This window comes from Camelus dromedarius, chromosome 4 (assembly GCF_036321535.1).
Source record: "Camelus dromedarius isolate mCamDro1 chromosome 4, mCamDro1.pat, whole genome shotgun sequence".
Taxonomy (NCBI): Eukaryota; Metazoa; Chordata; class Mammalia; order Artiodactyla; family Camelidae; genus Camelus; species Camelus dromedarius.
In genome coordinates this window covers 84,591,676-84,614,033 of record NC_087439.1, presented here as the reverse complement: position 1 = coordinate 84,614,033, position 22,358 = coordinate 84,591,676, and the positions used below count along the sequence as shown (strand labels likewise).

General features: G+C 42.3%; 1 protein-coding gene across 1 annotated transcript in view; it reads right to left on the bottom strand.

Moving 5' to 3' along the window:
- The window catches only part of SGPP2 (sphingosine-1-phosphate phosphatase 2), a 98,169-nt gene that overhangs the window by 23,647 nt on the left and 52,164 nt on the right, over positions 1-22,358 (bottom strand). The window contains exons 3-4 of the mRNA XM_031452263.2: positions 7,158-7,337; positions 4,417-4,506 (exon numbers count right to left, since the gene is read on the bottom strand). Of these exons, the coding sequence (XP_031308123.1) occupies positions 4,417-4,506; positions 7,158-7,337 (270 nt within the window). The remainder of the gene's footprint in view (positions 1-4,416; positions 4,507-7,157; positions 7,338-22,358) is intronic.

The following is a 22,358-nucleotide window of genomic DNA, read 5'->3' as shown; positions in this document are numbered from 1 at the left end:
GGGTCTGGCCTCAGAGAGAAGGCAGCCCAAGAGGATGCATCCACCATGCGGCAAGATGCAGAGGTGACCTTGGGAAAGAGATCTAGGCCACTCTCGCAGTTGCCACCTGCACCTCTACCGTTACACACTGTGGTTATAAAAACCAACGCATTTCCTCTCAAGCTTAAAGGTGTTTGAGTTGGTTTCTGTTATTTGCATTCAAGGCAGCCTGACTCGCCCACATGGTAGCCACTTGTGCTTCTCATTCTCCGTACAGTGAGCTTAACTGGGTTGTCTTCCTAGTTCCTGTTCTCGGGGCACTGCCTTTGCAGCCCACAGTGGGGCGCCTCCGGAGCCCTGTTTCTGCTTTGTGACCCTGTCCCCGCTTTGTGACCCTGTCCCCCTGCTGGGCTCTTGCATCCAAGGGTAGTGTCCAGCCCAAAGTTTCAACTCTGGAAGTGAAGGTTTCGATCTGAGAGAGAAGTTGTCGGGAGCTGGGTTCTGTGGATGGCGGTACTCAAAAGGGAGAGGGAGACACATATGAGGCTTCGTTGTTCGGCCCCACCTGTGTTAGATTCCATGGGCTGCCTCATCTTTCCAAGACACTCTACACTCTCTTTCTCCCCCCACCCCATTTAGCTAGCTGTAATTGGTTTGCTTTTCAAACCAAGAGGACATGAATTTTATACACCAAAAAATTGTTTCTATAAATCACTGGTTAGGTTGCTTTTTACTATGGGAAAGGTAAGATTTCAATAAAAATCATCTTGGGCAATAAGGAACAGCCAATCTAGAAGCTCCCCAATGCGTGGGACAGCAGCATCAGACTTGGAACTAATATCCTGGGAGTGGTGTGAGAACAGCCTTAAGACATCTTTAAGAGTCAGAACTCATTTGACTTGGTGATGACCTGGTTGATGGGGTGTGGGAGGGGAGGAGCTAGGACGGTGCCCAAGTTGCTGACATGGGCGTCTTGGTGGATGGAAGCCACGCCAGAGCAGGTCTGGCCGGATGGTGATGCTGTGTGCAGGTTCAATGCCTCCCCTCTACCCACACTTCGCTCATGTCTGCCCAGCAGTCAGCTGGAGCCTTGACATCACAGCAAATCACTCACCTCTGACAAGGAGGGATTTCTTAATGGATGAGATAAGCAACTAGCTGTTCCTCCTCTTTACACATGGAGACCCATTAGAATGAAGCAGGCAGCTGCCTGCGTGACTCAGGTGCTTGACCCGTCTTGACCTTCCTTCCACCTTCCAACTCTCGCTTTGTTCAGGCACCTGCCCATGCTTGGCTCAATGGCCCCCGACCTTGGCTGCACGTGAAACATCACCTGAGGAGCTTTGCAAAAACCGTCAATGCTGGGGAGCCATTATATACATAGTTTTTAATTTTGGTAAAGATTATATATACTTTATATATATATTTGGCAAACAAAATATATATTTTATTGTGCTAAAAAAAGCCCACATAGCACAAAATTTACCATCTTAACCATTTTAAGGGTACAGTTCAGTGGTATTAACTATGTTTACCTTGTTGTGCAACTCTTGCCACTATCCACTTTCAGAAATTTTTCATCACTCCAAACTGAAACTCTGTACCCATTAAACGATAACTGGCCATCCCCCCACTCAGGTTCTGGTAACCACCTTCTACTTTCTGTCTTTATGAATATAAACAGAATCATATGGTATTTGTCCTTTGGTGAGTGGTTTATTTCACTTAGCATAATGTCTTCAAGTTTCTTCCGTGCAGTATCATGTCAGAACTCCTTTCCTTTTTAAGGCTGAATAATATTCCATTGTATGAATGTATCATATGTTATTTATCCATTCATCCATCAGTGGACACTTGGGTTGCTTCCACCTTTTGGCTATTGTGAATAATGCTGCTGCTATGAACATGGGTGTCCAAACATCCTCAGATATTTTTTTTTAAATTTTCCATGGGATTTACATGTACAGTCAAGGTTGAGAACCACCAGCATGTGGAGAATGTGAGGGGTCCAGGGGAGAAGCAGGCCATCTCAGTTGGATTGATCCAGGGGGTACACGCTAATTATAATACTGATCACAGCCAGTAATCAGAAGCTCACCTGTCTGTCTCTGTCAATAGACTCGGACACTCGGGAGGGTGAGGTAGGTTTTGTCTGTCCCAGGCTCTTCCAGATCTAGATCCAAGTCTGACACCTTGCAAAAGCTTATAAGACTACCAGTCCCTAATTTAACCCCATCTTATTATGAAAACCAACCGTTGCCTTCTGCTACTAGAACTTATGACCATCACACCCTGGGCTGTGCCTCTGAGCCTAGGGCCTGACTCAGACCTGGGCCTGAGTCAGGGTCTCAGATATTTATGAAATAAGACTACACATGTGAAAGAAGTCCTGGGCAGCGATGGTGCAGCAGGATGGGGGTGGAAGGAATAGTTGCTTCTGTCCCTTGTTTCAGTTTCTTCTGGGACAGATGCTCCAAGTGAGTGGCCGGACCCGCTACTTGCATCTCAATGAGAGGCTTCAATGACCTGCCCCACGAATTTCCACTTCTGCATCTGATAACTTGCTTTTAAAACTAAAGACATGTAGCTGGATTTTTACTTGGGTGAGTTTTCTGTGCCCTCTATTTGTGTCTGCAGCTTCACATTCCCGTGTTTACTTTGGTTTTCATTTTAACCTGACTTCCTAAGATCATTGTTTATTAAAACCTATGGAAATTAAAAAGTAGCCTCAGATAAAAGAAATACCCAAACACCCGAGAGAGAGTTCTGCTTCGTTCCGTAGCTAAGTCTGTGGACATAATTTGGAGAGAACCTCTTATAGTGAGGAGCAGCGGTGTAGCACATTGGGAATGTCTTCCTCCCCTTTCCCCCGTTCTGTCTTAGAGGCCATGAGTCACACTGTGCAATGGGACCGGGACAGCAGGGACGTGTCTTGGTAGGTAGGTGATAAGCCTGGCCCCTAATTGCTCCCGTTGTATTTTCAAGATCTGAGCCCTCTTCACCCAGGCAGCACCCCAGGATCAGGGTGGGGGCAAAACCAGCAAGAGCACACACAGGCAGGGTCAGAGCTGGGGTTTATTTCAAACTCGGACATTCTGTTCGTCATGGAAAATTTCTACATTGATTTTGATTTTTTTTTTTTCAACTATTGCATTCAAGTCTTGTATCTCGATCCCCGAGTTGTCTGGCGCCCCTTCAATTTCATGCCTCACTTGCCTCACCCTAGGCCCAGCCCTGACTTCACTCGCCTCCCTGCTTTCCTCTGAGTTAGAATTTGTCTTGTTAAGAGGAAAGCATGATCTTGCTCTCTGACTCTCATGCACCCATAAACCTTCTTTCTCTGGGTTTACCTCCTCCCAGATCTCTGCCTCTGCCCATTTTGGCAAAGTTCTCCCTCTATCTGTTTACCTGTGTGGCTTCTCCCTTCCACCCTCTCCCCAGTTCACCAACATCAGACACCAGGAAGAGAAACAAGAGGGCCAACGAAGACTGGCTTTCCCCTCCGACGTCCTTTGCTAATGCCATTCTTGAGCCTCGTGGGAAGAGTTAACACTATTAGCAAGGGCGTGTTCCTTTACAAAGAAGTCTTTCTTGCACCAGTTATGATGATAAATATTGCCTGTGGCAAACCATGGCCAGCCTGACGCTCTGGATCGTCCAGGCAGCTCGTTGGCACAACAGGAAATGGAATTGAGTCATTTTAATTGTGCTAACTGTAGCAGCCCTGGAAAAATTCCTAATATGATAAAAGGGTGGACAGATATTTAAGTGCAAGCCCCTGTAGCAGCCCTGGAAAAATTCCTAATATGGTAAAAGGGTGGACAGATCTTTAAGTGCAAGCCCCTGTAGCAGCCCTGGAAAAATTCCTAATATGGTAAAAGGGTGGACAGATCTTTAAGTGCAAGCCCCTGTAGCAGCCCTGGAAAAATTCCTAATACGGTAAAAGGGTGGACAGATCTTTAAGTGCAAGCCCCAGTATGGAAGGAAGCAAGCCCAGGATTCTGGGCTTTTTGGACCTGGCGGGACCGCTACCCTTCAAGGACAGCTGATACACCTGCACTTCAGGCCCATGGCTGTGAGGAATTAAGTGGGGATCTGCACTGACTCACTCACATCCCTGACCCTGGGTGTTTTCCTGCACTGCCCGCTGTATCACCAGTAAACCAACACCCAATAAATGAGCTGAATCTCCATTGCTGTTCTAGCCTATCTTCAAAGTCATGAGAACCTAGCCCAGCTCAGCCTCTGGGATATTATCTTAATGATTCATTACTGTTATTATACATGTTCCATAAGATAATTATTACTTAATTCAATAGCCTGATGGGAACTATAACTGCAAATAGCTTTATAAACACATCGTGTGAGGAGCACCCTGACACACAGGCTACACTACTATTCAGATAGTCATCCCAAGACCTGCCCACAAAGACTTACCAGGACTGTGTGCATCCCAGTGTAAAGTCTGCTAAGACACACCAAGGTGGAGAACAGCACAGCCAACATCAACCCCAAAACAAATGGATACTGTGGGGGTGAGGGTGGGGGGAGAAGAGAAAACAAAAAATTAGATCATGCTCAGACTCGTACAATTTGAAGCTGTAGAAGGAAATAGGATTCCTGACCCAATAACTGCCAGTCTCAAACTCTCATTCCCTCAGCCAGCACTCTGATGATCTAAAACCACTTGAAAAATGGGAAAACCAAGGAAACAGAAGGGGCAGATGCCTAGGAATATAGTTCTGGAAAGAAGTTTGACAACATCTTGACGTGCCAATAAGACAAAGTAGAACCTGACTTTAAGAGTGATGACCGTAGCTATTATGCTGGAAGTTTTAGGGGGTAAATATTTTTATTTCTTCCTATTCTTAGAGTAGGTCTTGTGAAATCTACAGTATTTCCAAGAGGCAAGGTGGATGGACAGTGCGACAGTTTGGAAGTCCAACCAGCTACTTCCCCATCATCTGCTGTGGTGATAAAGCTTGGCAACAATTGGCTTCCCGAGGAAGCCCCAAGCTAAGACTGGGCATATGTCATAGATATCAGGGCAAAAGTCCAGACTTCACTGAATCTCGACATTCGCAGGTGGGTAAGAAAAGCAGCTGGAGGAATCTGGCTAATGCTGAGTCATGTAAGGAACATACGGATATTCTGTTTATGAACTAGATGTAGAGATAAAATTGCTTCAAGTGTTAATGTCTGTGGTCTTCCATGGTGATAAGAATAAAGATAGAGAACTGTCTATATTATGTGAAGTGCTTTTTAGTCACTATCTCATTTAATCTTCACACAACCCTATGAAGTAGGTTTTATTGTTAGTCCCATTCTACAAATGAGGAAACCCCTGGCCTGAATTTAGCACACAGATGCTTGCCTATCAATCATCCCATTTGATCCTTACAACTGGAGCCATGGCTCAGAGACTTGCCCAAGGTCACACAGCCAGTAGTGACAGTCAGAACCAGCAGCCACATCTTCTGAGTCCAAGTCTAGTGTGTTTTTTCCAACATAACATTTGAGTACAGGAACACATGGTTGTGTAGCCTTTCTTAAGATTTACCATTAACTGGGTCTTTGATTTTAATCGAAAACATGTTAAAAATTAATGAGCTAATGCATTCAGAAATTACAGCCTAGGTATTAGCCTGAATACATTTATATAAATAAACCCACTTTTAGATCTACTTATAAGAAAATAACCCAAAAGCTAAATATATTTATCATTAAAAATTAAATAGGAAAGAAGTCCATAATAACGCAGGCCTTAAGAAATCTGTTGCATCATGTGAGCTATAAAAAGTTTTTAAAGAAGGCCCGGGTGGCGTATAAATGACTGTTGTCACTGTCCTGCAGTCAGCCACCACTTGCTGCTGTTTTCCTAAGAGAAGCATGTTCGCAGGGTTCTCTGGATGCTGACAGCTGCCCAGTGGGGGCCAGTGTTGCAGACTATGTCCTTCTGGGGCAGATGGCACTGGGTATAACACAGAAGCCTGCATTTAGTTGATTTAGGCAGAACTGAGGAGCTCAGACATTGTTTGGTCCTGGCATGACATTTAAGTTAAGTTACAGCAAAAGATTACACCTAGTTGATATATTCCTGATACCTGTCCCTTTCCCATATTCCATAATCGCTCACTTCCGGAGTTTCACAACAGGAGGGGAGAAGGGGCGGGGCAACGTCAAGATACCCTTGGCCACCTGGCCAATACACATCACCAACTGCATAACCAAACCCCCGGTGACCAGGTAGAAGAACGCGGAGGTGGAGCCAGAACCTGACCCTAATCTTGTCTTCTTCCAACCGCATCAGGCTGACTCCCCTACTTCTGTGCAGCCTGAACACGGAATATCCCTGGGTTTCTGGCATAAAGGGGCAGGAGAAACAATACTGTCCTTTATGTACAAGATGGCTAGAGTTAATAAAATCCAAATTTCCCAACAGGTAAAAGGTAAAATTGATTAAGTTAAGTGCAAAATTAGAGCAAGATTTCTCAGGTAGGAGAAACAAATCTTTACTGCAGTAATAATATAACTCTTAACACTTCTTACTATAATTGGATTTCAGCTGATATTAAGTGAAATTCTATTTTCAACATTTATTAATCTCCTGTCATTTAGACAGCTTTCTAGACAATGCGGAATGATTATTTCTAATGGTTGAGCCCCAACCAGGGGCAGAGGCATCCTTGGGGGTAATTGGTGCACAGACACTGTTTTTGCCTTGGGCCCAGGAGAGTCTAGCTGGAGGACTGGGTGACATCATCTCAGCCCTGGAGGATCATTTACGAGGATCATAAACTCCTTGTGTCTGTTGCAAACAGAGGATGAGGGCACCGATTCAAGTGCCTCTAGTCCGGCGGCTCAGGGTGATAATTTTTCTGCAGGCGGAGACCACACACCCTGGTTCCCTGACAGTCTGTGTCATGTTTGTTGTGCTCTTATCATTATGAATGGTGTCCACTTCCACTCTGGGGCACAACCTGATTTGGATACTAAATCATACAGTCACTTCATTTATGAAGAAATTGTCACTGACCACTCAGTGAGTTTTAGTTCCCCTGGTCTTTATTTCGTAAGCCTCAAAATCCCTCAGAAAAAGATAATTCTGAAGGGGAAGCCCTCTTGGTCCCTTGTCATACGAACAGTGTTACGTGGGAGGAAGAGTCCAGTCGCCTCACCTGGTATCTGTCCATGCTAGAGATGAGGAGCGTGAAGGAGATGGTGGTGGCCGCCATGGCGTGGGTGGACGGCATCCCATATTCCATGATCACTCTCTTCTCCAGTTTCACAACAGGAGGGGAGAGGGGGCGGGGCCACTTCAAGATATCCTTGGCCACCTGGCCAATATACATCACCAACTGCAAAACCAAAAGACTGAGGTAAGTCTAAGCAAAGGAGCAAAATGAATAAACTCCTAGGTTTCATGAGTTTATTTGGGAGTTCCCTGTTTGTTGGCTGGAGTCACCTTTCTCTCTGACCCAGCTGCCTACTGGGAAGGCCTTGTAGGATGATATTTTAGTTGGTAGAAAGAGAAAGAGGCCTTCTGGATTGCAGAGGGTCCTGGGCAACTAGGATATGACATTAATACAAGTCTTATTTAATCTAGTCATATATTTAACAAACATTTACATAGCTCCTATGTGTGCCAAGCACCGGTGTAAAAGCTTTACAAATATTATCTCACTTAATCCAATAATACCTATAGAATGCAGACCCATTTTACAGATGAGTAAACCATTATATATAGCCAGTAAGTGGAAAGACTTGTTGGATTCAAATCCAGGGAGTTTGGGTTCATTATATGTGCCTCAAGCTATCATGATAATACCTCTGGGGTCTAATACTCATATCAGACAGCCCTGGTTTTCAAGTTTTAACCAAAAAAGTGACTATTCTTATGGAACTTCTGGTTTAAAATTTTTTGAATGCCACTGTTACTCCTGTTGTATGTAGGCAACATACTGGATATAATTTAGTTTTATTCAGTAATCAGGAGCATCATACAATAAATGGCATGACTATTTTCAACCCTAAAATAAAGGTAACTCAATCTGGGTTCTTTCAATTTATTTTTTTTTTTTCATGATGCCATTAATGAAGAAATCCCCCTCTCTTTTTCCCTTAAAGTATAAGGTAGAAATCAGAATTGCTTTCCATACCCTCCTGAGATGAACAGGACTGTTAACAAGACTTATTTATTTTGTCAGAGAGCTTCGCAGGACAGTTTCATGATCTGTTATAAAAGAGGGAAGAGCAACCCATTTTGCAACTCAAATTGTGGTCTGAGGACAGGCAGCATCTGCACCACCCGGGTGCTGTTTTAACATGTGGAATCCCAGACCCCAGCCTGGACCTACGAAATCGGAACCCTCATTTTCACAAGGCTCGGGTGGTTCGTGTGCACACGAGAATTTGAGAAGTGATGCTTTACACTGTATTCTTGCACAGGTCACTCTGTCATGGGCTTTAATTACAAACCTCCTCATCTTACCATGGTCGTATTGATCTTACTAGGGCTTTATTTAGCTCATGATGGATGGAGTTACTTTGCTTTGGAACAAAACCCACCCACTATGAAGGACTATTTCAAAATACTTTGATTAGGCAGCCAGATTGCTTTAGAGTTTCCCACATTCTCGTGCTTTCTTTTAACTCGCCTAGTTGCCAGTGAATTCTGAGCATTATCCCAGCACACTCAGTATCCCCGGAAGGCGCTGCATATGTTTTTGTGCTCCCCTGCCATTTCGCTCTAGGTTAAAAATCAAGAACCACTCTCTGTGCACAGCAGGCTTTAAAGCCTCAGTGACAATCACTCCAAATTCCATAGCGGCGATTTCTAATCAGACTTTGAAACTTAACCTCTTTACCATCCCTTTATCACCAGGAACTACTGTTTTGGAAACCACCTTACTCTTTTATGTTCCTGCCTCCCTCCTGTGAATCTATAAAAACCACATCAGACTGACTATTATCTGGGGAGCTGAATAACTTACAGGTATTATTGACTACTGAGAACTTCTCAGAAGTTGCTTAGCTGTATTTCTCAACTCTGCCCTTTCTCCACTCATCAACGTAAACAAAACATTACAGGCATAATGACTAATTCTTATTCACTCAAAACCAATTAAAACCTCCAGACAGGAAACTTAAAAATTATAAAGTGAAGACAGGCTGGGTGACCCTCATTTAGACAAAATTTAATTTCCTTGAAGTCCATGAATTTCTTTGACTTCATTTATTTTTTGCCTTCCATACCCGAAGGATATTTTACAGAATGAGGACAATTGTTCCATTTTATTTAAAAATATTCCCATATCTACACATTTCTGATCAACAAATTTTGAATAACAATGACTGCAGTGACAGCACTCTTCAAACAAGAGAAAGTGGAGCTACGTTTTCCAATCTGGAGGGAAAGAGCATGACTCACAGGGTGGTGAGGCCTGTCTCTGCCACTGCCTTCATCACAGCAGAACTGTGATGTGCCCAGCCCCGGGTTAGGTCCCCATGCTTGAGCAGAAAAACCGCCACATGAGGATCTCATCATAATGCAAACACTCTTTGAAAAAAATTATCCACAGAATTCTTCAGGTATGTACATATGTAGGGACAGTCTTTGGTTCAACCTCGGGGACCAGGAGCACTGGGGCTGGATGTTGAAGAAGACTGTTTAATAAGATGAGGGATGGGTAGAGAAACATCTAAGTTGCAAGAACAGCATGAGCAAAGACTTAGAGAAGTGATACTGGGTGTTATGTAGTGGGATCCACTATGCGGTTAGGACCGGTGGGATTTAAACTGTGAGGTGCATCACTACACACCTATCAGAATGGCTGAGATGAAAGGGCCTGGCCATACCAGGTGCTGGAGAGGATGGGGAGCACCAGGAACTCTCATACACCACTGGAGCAGGTGCAAAAGGATACAACCACTTTGGAAAAACAGTTCCAATTTCTTAAAACAGTTAAAACATATGCTTTCCATATGATTCATCCATGCCAATCTCAGGTATTTACCCACAAAGAGTAAAAACATAAGGTTTGTACATGAACATTGATGGCAGCTTCTTTGTAATGGTTCCAAATTGGAAACAACTCAATATCCATCAGTAAGTGAATAGATGAACAAACTGTGATATAATCGTATAGTTTGCTTTTTTTTTTAATGGCGGTACTGCGGATTGAACCCAGGACCTCGTGCATGATAAGGATGTGCTGTACCACTGAGCTATACCCAAACCTCTTTTGCTTTTTTATTTATTTTTGTATAATCATACAGTTGAATACTTTCCAACAACAACAACAAAAAAGAACTATAGTTATCATGCTACAGCATGGGTGAATCTTAAAATAATTATGCTGAATGGAGAAGCCAGGCCAAAACCGAACAGTACATACTATATGATTTTGCATACATAAAATTCTTGAAAATGGGGATGGCTTTATAGAACAGAAAAGAGATCAGTGGCTGCCAGGGAGAGGGGAAAAAAATTACAAATTAGCATGAGGAAACTTTTTGGGGTGATGGATGCCTATCTTAGTTACGGTGATGACTTCAGGGGTATATACACATATCAAAATATGCCAAGTTGTACATTTCAGATGTGTAAACTTCGTGAATACACAAAAAATCATTGAGTCATATACTTTAGAAGTATGAATTGTATAGTATGTGAATTTTATACCTCAATAAAGCTAAGTATGAACAATTTATTGTATGTCAATCACATCTTAAAAAGTTGTTACACAGAACCTTGGGTTGCTATAATGACCGAGTATAGACTAAGTGGCTTATAATCAACAGGAATCTATTTCTTACAGTTCTGGAGGATGAAGTCCAAGATCAAGGCAGAGTCAATATCTGGTGAGGGCCTGCTTCCTGGGTCACAGTTGTAACAGAAGTGAGCTTTCAAGTCATGAAAAGACATGGTGCAAACTTAAATGCACATTGCTAAGCGAAAGAAGCTGATCTGAAAAGACTACGTGCTGTATGATTTCACCCATATGACATTCTGAAAAAGGCAAGCAATGAAGAGAGTAAAAAGATCAGTAATTGCCAGGGGCTGGGCACAGGGGTAGGTGGAACCCAGTTAATTTTAAGGGTAAGTGAAACTATTCTGTATGGTACTATAATGGTGAATACACATTATACATTTGCCCAGACCCATAAAATGTACAACGCCAAGGGTGAACCCTAACGTAAACTAAGGATGTTGGGTGATTATGATGTGTCAGTATAGGATCATCAGTTGTAGCAAATGTCCCGCTCTGGCTGGAGGATGCGCATGTGTAGGGCAGGGGTAGATGGGAATTCTCTACACTTCCTGCTCAGTTTTGCTGTGAACCTCAACCTCCTCTAAAATAAAGTCTATTAAAAAGAGTATTATGGTTGAAGAGAACCATTTCTCCATTTAGTTCGTGGTTAAAGAGTATAATGATTAACTCGAGATGGCTTACCCTAAATGAAGGACTTTGCTCTGTATTGTTGAAGGGCCCTTCTACCTAAAGGAAACCAAATTAAGCTCCATCATCCATCACACTCCTCTGGACTGACGCCCCCAAGGCCTATGTGTAAAAGCAAAAATCCATGGGGAGGCAAGACAGGAAGCAATTAACAGCTCATTAATGCCTTAGCAGCCTAGCTGGGTCCCCTGCATGGTGTTGGGGCCCCGTAGTGTTTCATGATGAGGAATTAGCCTCTTGGCTTACTTCTTCCCTAATTAATATAGAGGCGGAAAGAAAATCTGGTTCTCTGGATAGTCCATTGCTGACCCCAAGCAGACAAAAGGCATTTCTACAGAACCAATTCTGTCAACATGAAATGTGTCTTCACAAGTTGGGAGAGTTTCCAACTTGGGGTCTGTCCTTGATGGCTGGGATCACTGGGGCGGGCTGAGAAAACAGCTCTTGGTGTGACGGCCCTTCCTAGTTATTACAACCCAAAACGACAACTTTGCCATGTCTAACACATCTCTGATGAACCAAATTTTATTGTTCACGACAGGATAAATAAAACCTAAATAGTTCAGAAAACAGAAGTTCCTTGAAATAGCATTACTAGTAAAGCAGCCAAAGGATTTCAAAAACAAAAAAAGCCATACATCATACACTCATTTTCTATGCTGTAAGATTGCTGACTCCCCTCGCCCCAGCCCCATTTGTCCTCTTCCTCCCAAAGCATCCCCATCCCTGTGATGTGAAGGCTCCACTATTAGTTTTTTTTTTTTTTTTTAAGTACAGTCAGTAGCAATGTGTCAGTTTCTGGTGTACAGCACAATGTCCCAGTCATACATATATATATACGTATATTCATTTTCATATTCTTCCACTGTTACTATAATAAAAGCTAAATCCTCTGTGAGATGGAGGGAATGCCAAAAGGCTCTCTCCAAATTACATCCCCACTGACTCCGCAAAACATTTTGATAAATTCTAACATCTTTCTTTCCCTTTGTCTATGCCCATAGCCCACTTCACCATGGGGAAATCACAGTGCAAAGATTACCTAACAGGAATGTATGATATCTCTCCGGTCTCATGGGGCAGAAACATCATGAATCACTGGGATTTACAGTTTATCCGTGGATTTATTTTTTAAAAGTCAGGAATTAGTTTAATCATTCTAGAGAGCAATGAGAATGTACCAAAGACCATAGCTTGTCTACCCAGCCTGTTTTTTAAAATCTCTCCAAATCAAGCTCATTCCTTCTTCTCAGGTTACTAGTATGATGATTTGGATAAAGACCAGACACCCAACTGCTTCACTTCTAGGTACATATCCAAGAAAACTGGAAATATATGTCCTCACAGAAATGTGTACATGAATATTCTTAGCATTATCCTTCAATAATCAAAGAGTTCCAACAACCCCAATGTCCATCAGTTGATGAATGGATAAACAAAATGTGGTATACCCTTACAATGAAATATAACTTGACCATAAAAAGCAACAAAGTATTGGTACATGTTACGACATGAATGGACTTTGGAAACTGTAGCTAAGTGAAAAAAGCCCGACATGAAAAGGACAAACATTGTATGATTCAATTTATATGAAATGTTCAGAATAGGAGAATCTATAGAGACAGGAAGTAGGTTAGTGGTTGTCTAGGGCTAGGGTGGGATGGGAAATGGGGAGTGAGTGCTAGTGGATATGGGGTTCCTCTTCAGGGAGATGAAAATTCTGGAGTTAGACAGTGGTGATGGTTGCACAACTTCATGAATATACTAAAAAAACATTGAATTTTATTCTTTAAAAAGGTGAATTTTATGTTATGTGAACTGCACCACAGTGGAAAAAAGAAAGAGGAACTAAACATCAAGATGGGTTCTGAAACACCTGTTCTATGTGCCCTTGAAGTGCTTTGTTCCAAAATACTGATTCAATAGAAGCAGCCATGGTTGCTCTTTGTATTTTCTTCAGAAGTCCTGCCCAGCTCTACCCCCAAACCCCAGCTCTATAGGGCACTGAGGAGATGACCACACGTGCCACAGAGAAAGCTGCTGAAAATCTGCCTACTCAAACCCGTGAGTATGGGATTCATTTGAAGAGCTATTGCTAGCTGTGGAGGCTTCTCGGATCGACAGTTTCACACACAAAATAAGAGACTGAGTACACTAGCCTGCATTTTTGTTTACTCAGTGTTCAGTCTTTTTTTCCCCTCCCTGGAATACACACTGCTCAGTGGTCTCATATTTGGCTTCGGGGATTGAATTAAAAGCAGTTCTTTGTTATGGGTATTTGGGAACGTTCTAGAGACTACTGCTTACCATCCAGTGTAAAAAAGTTGCTTTCAGTTGGTGAATGTCCTCTCATGCTTGTGGTATTATTTTTATTTACTTTTTAAAAATCGGAGCCCTTTGACAGTGTGTATCATGTGGGTTTGTATGGGTTTGTGGGGGGGGTGGGGGTGAATTCCTGGGATGGGCAATTGTAATTTCAAACCAATATGATTTTATTCCATGCCAGAAGCACCAAAACAAAGAAATTACTGAGCAGACACCATAAATCATAGAAGACTATCAGCAAACTGGTTTTGAATATTCCAAGTTCCGTAAAAATGGAGATACAGTAAAAATGGAGATAAGTGGAGATACAAAAGCACAAAAATAAAACAATCCGGTAACAACATTTTCTTGTTCTTTCTAAGGCTCAATTTTTTCAAGCCCAGATCTGCTTCTGAAATTCCTGAAGACAAACACTACAGGTGCAAAGATTAGTAATTAAGTCACAGATGTGTACCTTTAAAAGTTACTTCAAAACAACTGGGCCTTCTTTTCATTATTAAGAAAGACTTGGATTAAATAATAGCATTTGTGCAGTGATTGCTTAAGAGTGCATTTTCATTGACATTATTTATTCTATGTTCATATCACTCTTATTTTACAGAAGAGGAAATTGAGGCTTAAAGAAGGTAGATGTTCCTCTAAAGATAATACAATGAGTATAGAGAAACCAGGGTTGAATTTCATTCTGATTCTGAACCCTATGGTCTTTTTATCATACTCCACCATCTGGTATGACAATTAATACTGAGACTAGATACCTATTTTTAAAAAACCCAAATTCTATGATCCTAACCCATTAGATCTATGTAATACTCAGTAGAGGTCACCTGATTGCCTTTGGGTCTAAAAGATCAAGATGTCACATCTTATGAGAAAACTGCCGAATTCTTATCCATACCATCCTACCAATGAACAGTCCAGCAGAAGACTGGGACCAGTGTCCTTTAACCACCATTGGATAAATGTCACATCCAAAATGGTGCCCACTGACAGAATGAGTGTCTTTGGTCCTAAGAAATGTAAAACATGTACAAAAGCTAAAATCATACATATGCCTACCTTCCTTCAACCAACTAACCAACCAATCACAAAAACCTGGAAACAACTCTAAATGTTCATGACAGGACACTGGTTAAATTATACAACCATTAAAAAAGCATTTTGAGATATACTGTTAAGTGAAGAAATCTCGAGGCAGCAACAGTATATGATCCCATTTGTAATTTTAAAAATGTATTTATAAATAAATGCATGTAGTCCATGGGGAACTGTAGATGGTAGATTCACTGGGGTTTGAACTGAGGTCTGGGGTGGGTACCTTGTGTGCCATTTCACTTTTTCATGCAAAAGCAAATCAGATTTACTTCGGATAACAATGGAATTGTTGCTAAGAAAACTTCTTACTATTAGACTCCTCTCTCACATTTCGAAGTATATTGTCTGTCCTGTTGACCACAGGAAAACAACTGCAAACTAATATTGAAAGATCGAAACCTTTATTTTTATAGACTCTTGAATACAAAAATGTAATAGATGTTAGCCACAGGCCAAGTTCAACTTTCTTATCTGATTAGAATCATGAACTATTCCCATCTCCAAATATGCTGCCACAGATCTTTGTGGGTAACCCAGTCAGACCACCTAGGCAATAGCTACAAAAAAAAAAAAAAAGGCATTTAAGTATAAATCTCAATTAAATATAGTCTCAGATTTTTCATGCTGAAGAGAAGCCCATCTTTAGTCTTGGCTGACTGACTACTAATCTGAGACTCTGCTCTTACCTGCATCAAAAACAGTAAAACCAGCTACCAAGACTCCTTCACAGATCAGAAACCCCAGCAAATTCAGGAAAATCACTCCAAGAAATCACCGCAAGCAATCTGAGCCAACAACCCAACAGGCTGAGTTCTATGCCAATCCGCTCCATTAATTAGCCAGGCTAGGTTTTTATGAGGCAAGAGCAGCCTAAATGACCAGCTTTTTAATATTTTCAAGATCAAGTCACACAGTTTTAAATGGAGCACGTCTGGACCCCCAACAGGACACTTTCTGTGGCTCTCCCACCAAGCTGGGTTTAGAGGTCTCCTCTAGGCTCCCGAATCACTGCTCAGCTCTCGTAAGGGTTTTCAAACTACAGTCATTCACAAACCATATTCTAGATTCTGCCACATCCGTGGATCCACCCATGTTGTTACCTCTTTAATACAGGTCTTCAAACTGGCTCACTCCCTTTCAGTGCAACATTTGTGAAAACATGGTCTGATGGTTAGTTATATTTTATAACATACACTAAAACCAAGATGTATATATTTAAAGTAAAAAAAGAAAAAAAAAGCTCCTCCCATGTTCTAGGGTCCTGAGGTGAGAGGCTTCTAGAAAATTTGATTTGTTGGGGATCTGACTTGCCATCTGGAGAAAGGTGCCAAATAAAATGACATCAAGAAAGCAATGAAGCAAGAGTCCAGGGCCCTAGAAAAGCATCCTGGGCTACACGCAGGACCAGCTGACTGCCTTTGTGACAACCACGACCCCACTTTTGATTCTGGGGTGGGTATTGTACTCAAGGACCACTTCATCAAAATTATTTCTTGGTGGGATCATGAATTTGGCCAGAGCAACTGTGCGTGGGATCTTAGGTAGGGATCTTATGATCCACATGGCCTCTAAGGAGTCAGAGTCCCAGACTATCCTTCCTGGCAAAAGCATGAGAGGCAGAGAGAGGCTCTCAGCCACTGAGGAATCCTTGCCCCAATTCTACCCCCAATACACCGAGAATCTTCCATCCTTTCTATACAGCCACCATCCAGGACTGGTAAAGAAGGGAGGACTTAAGAGTCTTCCCTCGTTGTACACCAACGGTGCCAACAATAAAATCCACTCCGTGCACAGTGGGGGTACAGATGAGGAAATAAAACCCATGGGGACACATGAAATTGACATTATAATCACTGACATTGTAATACCACACATTATAATCAACAAAACCCCCCAAACTAAACAACAACAACAACAAAACCCTGGTGGTCTATGATTTATACATTGATCTGAAGCGAGCAGGGTCTTGAGTCCTTTGTCATCTTGCAGTCGGAACGGCCCACGAACGCTGGCTTCACATCTCTCTTGAAGGTAGACTTGAGTATTGAAGGCAAGCGAATCAACATAAATCTATGCTCTTAACACTTAAAATAACACAAGAATTCACCACCAGCCGCCTCCTCTCTATATATTATTTCAGCCCTAATATGTTTGAAATATTTCATAACATACATAGTACAATTTACAATTTATCATCAATTCAATAAGACTTCCCGACCATCCCTCAGTATACTTCACAACAATGCTCCTGGATCTCAACTTTTCGGTCTATTTTCTAATTTTCTGGAGTGGGGAGAGGAGGTAATTAGGTTTATTTATTTATTTTATTATTATGATTTTCCTAATGGAGGTACTGGGAATTGAGCCCTGGATCTCGTGCATGCTAAGCACATGCTCTGTCACTGAGTTATACCCTCGCCCCTTTTTTGTCTATTTTCTTGCTTAATTTTTTAATGGGTTATATTGTCTGAACAGAGATCTTTTAACCAGAATCATAAAGTTTCAATATTTCCCTTGGCCTCTCTCAAAACAGAAAGTTCCACAGCAGGTAATTAGGGCAAAGGGACACCTTAAGTGATGTCCTTTGAATGGGCATCTCTTCTTCAACTAGAAATAAACCAGTTATGTATCATTTAAAAAAAATTTACTGTTTCTTTTTAAAAAATATTTTTATTTATTTATTATTGTATTATTTAATTATTTTATTTCAGTGGGGAATTGGGAGGTAATTAGGTTTATTTATTTTTAGAGGAGGTACTGGGGATTGAACCCAGGACCTCACGCATGCTAACCATGAGCTACCACTTGAGCTATACCCTCCCTCCCTGGTTATATACCATTTAACAAGCTTCAAAATAAGACAGAGTACATCAACCTTCTATTTATTTCTATTTATATTTTTAAAAGGCAATTCAATTCTGTAATTAAAGAAGTCTCAAAAGACAGAACTTACACAGAGTAAACACTCTGTCAGTAGGGGCACCATTTCTTATACCTGACATTGCTAATATTAGCCTCCAAAAAATGAGCTATCATTCTCCCCAGCACTCTTGTCTTCAGCAACAGCAAGCTAGAACTTTTCAGTATATGCATTAATAATGAGCTGCTGTTCCCTTTATCTAAATCCTCACTTGCTTATGCATGTGTATAAATATATATATGCATGTACATAAACATATATACATACACACACATATATATACACATATATATACACGCACACACCATCTCGGTAGCCATTTAGATGTTAAAAAGCAACATTGCTAACAGAAACCTACATATCGTGCATGTTACAAAGCAAATATGAGCTATGCCCTGGCAGTAATTCAGGAAAGCACTATTCTCCACCTTTCAAGGATCCTCCCTGGGAAGTCACTCTCTTATTTTTCTCAATAGATACAATAAGAAGGGGATATTGGTAGGTTAAACTTAAGTGATGAATATATGATCTATAAATTTTCCCAAGACGTTTTCACGTGCATATCCTGATTCCTGGTGATTTAAAACAAATTTTTAATTGAGCAAACTTAGATCAATCTCCCTGTTTCATCCATATTTTACAAATGTTCCTACCGTTCTATCACTCGTGATCTATGAGTGTACCTATTTGTACCTTGCAAAGGGGAAAAAATGAGGGCGGCATAAGGAACAGCTACCCAGACGCTTTTATTTTAAAAGCTCAGGTCATTCTAGTGGTGCCCAAGTAAACTTGTGTTTTCCTGTAAAGACTGAGAAAGCATTAGTCTTAAAAATGTTGATCATAACAACAAACTTTTCATGTCCCTTCCACCTCCACCATCACCAAAAACCCAAACCTGTAACAAAACAAAAATATCTCTGTAAAGTAAACTATTTGGGTTTTTGGAATGTGTCTCATAATTTTCTGGGAAAAAAATATTCTGTTGGAAAAAGCAGAGATATGATTAAAATAGGAGTCAGGCTCAGTATATCCCGAAGTATAGCTCACCTCAGAGAGTGTCTAGTCTTGAATTACCCTGAGACAAGAGAAAATGTGACCACATCGCACTCTCCTGTCTTTCTATGGCAGCATCTGTGTATGAGGAAGTCTCCAGATGTGATGAGGTCAGAGCAGCCGTCATGCTGACCTGATGGACCACGAACCCAATTTTAAGCTAAAAGTCACTGACTTTCAATACCTAGTTTTTCAAGCCATCCCAGGCTCTCCTTATTGGCTCAAAGTTGGGTCATTTCATGTTGGCCTCCAGTCTGCAATCTTGAGAATTCAGAATAGATTTGGGTGGTAGTCACTCAGAAGAAATAAAAAAGATTTCTATCTGGAAGGATTTCTATTTCCAGGGAGTCAAGCTGTACAACCTCCCCCCAACACCAAGTTCTGAATCACTGTCAGTCACATCTCTGTGCCTTGCCCTCTGCAGGACCAGCCAGCTGTGCTGTGTGGAAAGAAACCTGGATTTGCAGTGCCAGCTCACACAGCTCTTGCTGTAACCCCAAGGGATTGAAACCACTTCTAACTGTGAAATCTGTGTTACAGAAGCACTTGTCCTGATGGTCCTGGGTGGAGATAATCCAAGGGTTAGGAGCCTCTGTCTGTCTGGATTTGGTCCCCTTTACACATGCCAGATCTTCCCACTTCTCTTGCTTGGCACCTTAACACTGAACAGATTAGTGATTAGAGCAGCAGATAACTGTCCCCAAACCCTCTGGTCTGTGTGTTCTCTGTCTCCAAAGGCTGACACTGCTGGCTGCACTTCCTCGTGTTAGAACATCGGCGCATACGTGGAGGGCGGGGGAAGCACCACTTTGTGATGAGGTGCTCTGTCATCCAGCAGTCCATGAGCAAATGAAATTACCAGTTAAGAGGCTGGGGAGGAAATGGAGAGCTAAGGAAACGCATAAGAATAAAAACTCAATATGCAGGCTAACAGAATTATGGGAGCCATAATCACAGGATGTAGGAAAGAAAATCCACTTAGGACAACGCAGACGATGTCAGTTTTCGGTGAAGGCGCCCTGGGTATGTATCTATTCAGCTCATCAGGGGGAAGAGCCAAACGGACTCTTCTATTTCTTTACACAGCATCTATTTCTATTCTCAGGTTGACGTCACGAGCTGTGCGATCAACACTGGGCCAAGCCAGTTTTCTACTCATTTTGAACAGCTGTCAACATGATGTCTGTGAGCAGGTGTGGCTATCAACTCCGTGGGCAACCCAACATTGGTCTGAAGGCGAGAGACCCGAGCGTACTATCGCCACAGCACCCTCAGTCATCTGTATGTTTGTCGGTACCCGCTATGCTCCTCATTGCCCTGCCCCCCACTTTGCTGATTATCACTTCTGTTCCTTCCAAATGGAAATCAGGGACATTCCGGTGAAAGTCAGGATCCATACTGTCGCTAGAGCGCTGCTCCCTTCCTCCCCCCACCACACCACCAGGAACCCCAACTTCATGTCTCACTTGGGGGATAACAGGACCTGGTCTGAGAGTTATCATAACTCCTGGGAAATGTACAAACCTTGTGACAGTCTCTTTGGCACAGCCCTAAAGTTCAGGTGGAGGCTCTCATACTCCCGGAACGAAATCTCTCAGCCAGAGTGACTAAACGAACAGTTCCCTTGAGGGTTTAATTCCATTTGCTGGTAACACCTTTCTGCCCACCCAAGGTTCAGAATACCCCTAGGTCAGGTCCAAAGTGAGAACTTACCATTCTCAGCTCTGGTCCAGGGTCTTGGCATCTTGATTCCTCAGCCTGCCAAGAGGCCTCTGGTCTAGTGGGCCCTTTGAAAGGGCCTGTTTAGGGTACACTTAATGACACCAACTCTTACAGCTCAACCAAAAAAATCTAACTCATCACCTCCCGAAATGAAAATATTCTAAAGCCAAGATCACAGTGTATTTGAAAAGTGGTTGTAGACACGTAAATATGCTCTAGCCCATCATCTCTGAAAATCAAGTTTCCTTTTCATTTGGCTGCAATAATGTCATTCCTCCAAAAGACTTTTATTTCCCCCGCCCCCCCCTCCCCAATTTCCCTTCTTGGCTGCTTCCTCATCGTCTTCGGTAGGATGTCTTCATTACAAGGTTTCTCCCAGGCAGAGAAGAATGCATTCTCCTCCCCTGGAGTTAGATGACTATGCTCCTGTAGAGCCAGTCTTTGAGCAGGAAGGGACAGGAGTCCCCGAGAATCCCCTTCCTGACGCCTGTTCACTGCAGGGAGCAGAGGAAGGAGGCTGGACGGACACTGGCGAAGTGGAGGGGGAGAGAGCAGGGTGCCATTGATCTTCTAGTTGGTCAGTGAGTGATTAACTCCAACTATTAGGAAGGGCTGTTGATCACACAGACAGCACCTCCCCAACAGGAACGTAACTGGGGCTATAACCTCCCCATGACCCTTTGTAACGAGAGAAGCTTGATTTGAGCCGACAGCCTCAACCTTCCAGGCCAACAGACACATCCATTCCCTTCTCTCTGAGACCTTTTCTCTGTAGCTTCTACATCCCATTGTCAGGCTGGGGTCCATAGGATGGGGAGCAATGTGGGCATTTTTATAAAACTGTTTGATAAGATGCCTTACCAGATTTGAATCACAGCAAATGTTTTAAAGTTGGAAAAGACCAACTCAAAGGTGGTGTACACTTAAAATTTAGCTGTCTTCCTAGAAGGCTTGCTCGCCATTTAAGACTGCTTGGGAACACTGGGTTTCCAAATGAATACAGATGTCAATCAGAAAGACTGCTGAAAAATGTTGAACATTCTAAATTTTTCATAAACAGTTTAAATGTGAGTGATAAGTAAATTATAAGTAAACTCAGCCCTGTGTCCAAATGCCACCCCCCTGGAAAGGGCTTCCCTGACCCGCTTCCCTGCCACAGCTGCCAGTCACCACTCTCTCTCCATAGCCTGCTTTTATTTTTCTTCATAGAACTTCACCCTGCCTGCACTTAGACTCTGCATTCTGATTTTATCAGCCCCATCCCTACCCCAAGTGGATGCTCGGCCCAGAGTCTGGGACAGTGCCTCACTCTGGTTCAGTTTTGGATCTCCATCTGTCGAGCCTGGAAGCCCTCTCCCCCAGCTCCCCACCTGGCTGGCTCTCTCTCATCCTTCAAGACTTAAGTTAAGTGAAACTAGCACCAAATGCCCTTTCTTGACCACCTTCTCTAAAGTAGGTCTCTACTCTCACCCTGATCATGCCCTCAACAATAACCATACAATCTTCAATTTCTGCAATTGATTTACTTGTTACTGTTTGTTCTGCCTACAAGGAAGCCCCAGGAGAGCAGGATGGAGTCTGTCTTGTTCACGGCTTACTCCCCAGCCCTTAGCATACTATTTTGTAACAGGCCCTCATCAGATGTTTCTTAAATAAGTGACTGAATAAATTTAAAAGTTGTTGCTCAACAGTTACAAGGTAAGAAAGAGATCTGATGCTCTTTTTAAAAGGTAAATCAGATCTGGTTCAAAGATCCCTTAGCAGTTCAGGAACATATAGAATTACTATTTTTATGCTGAAAA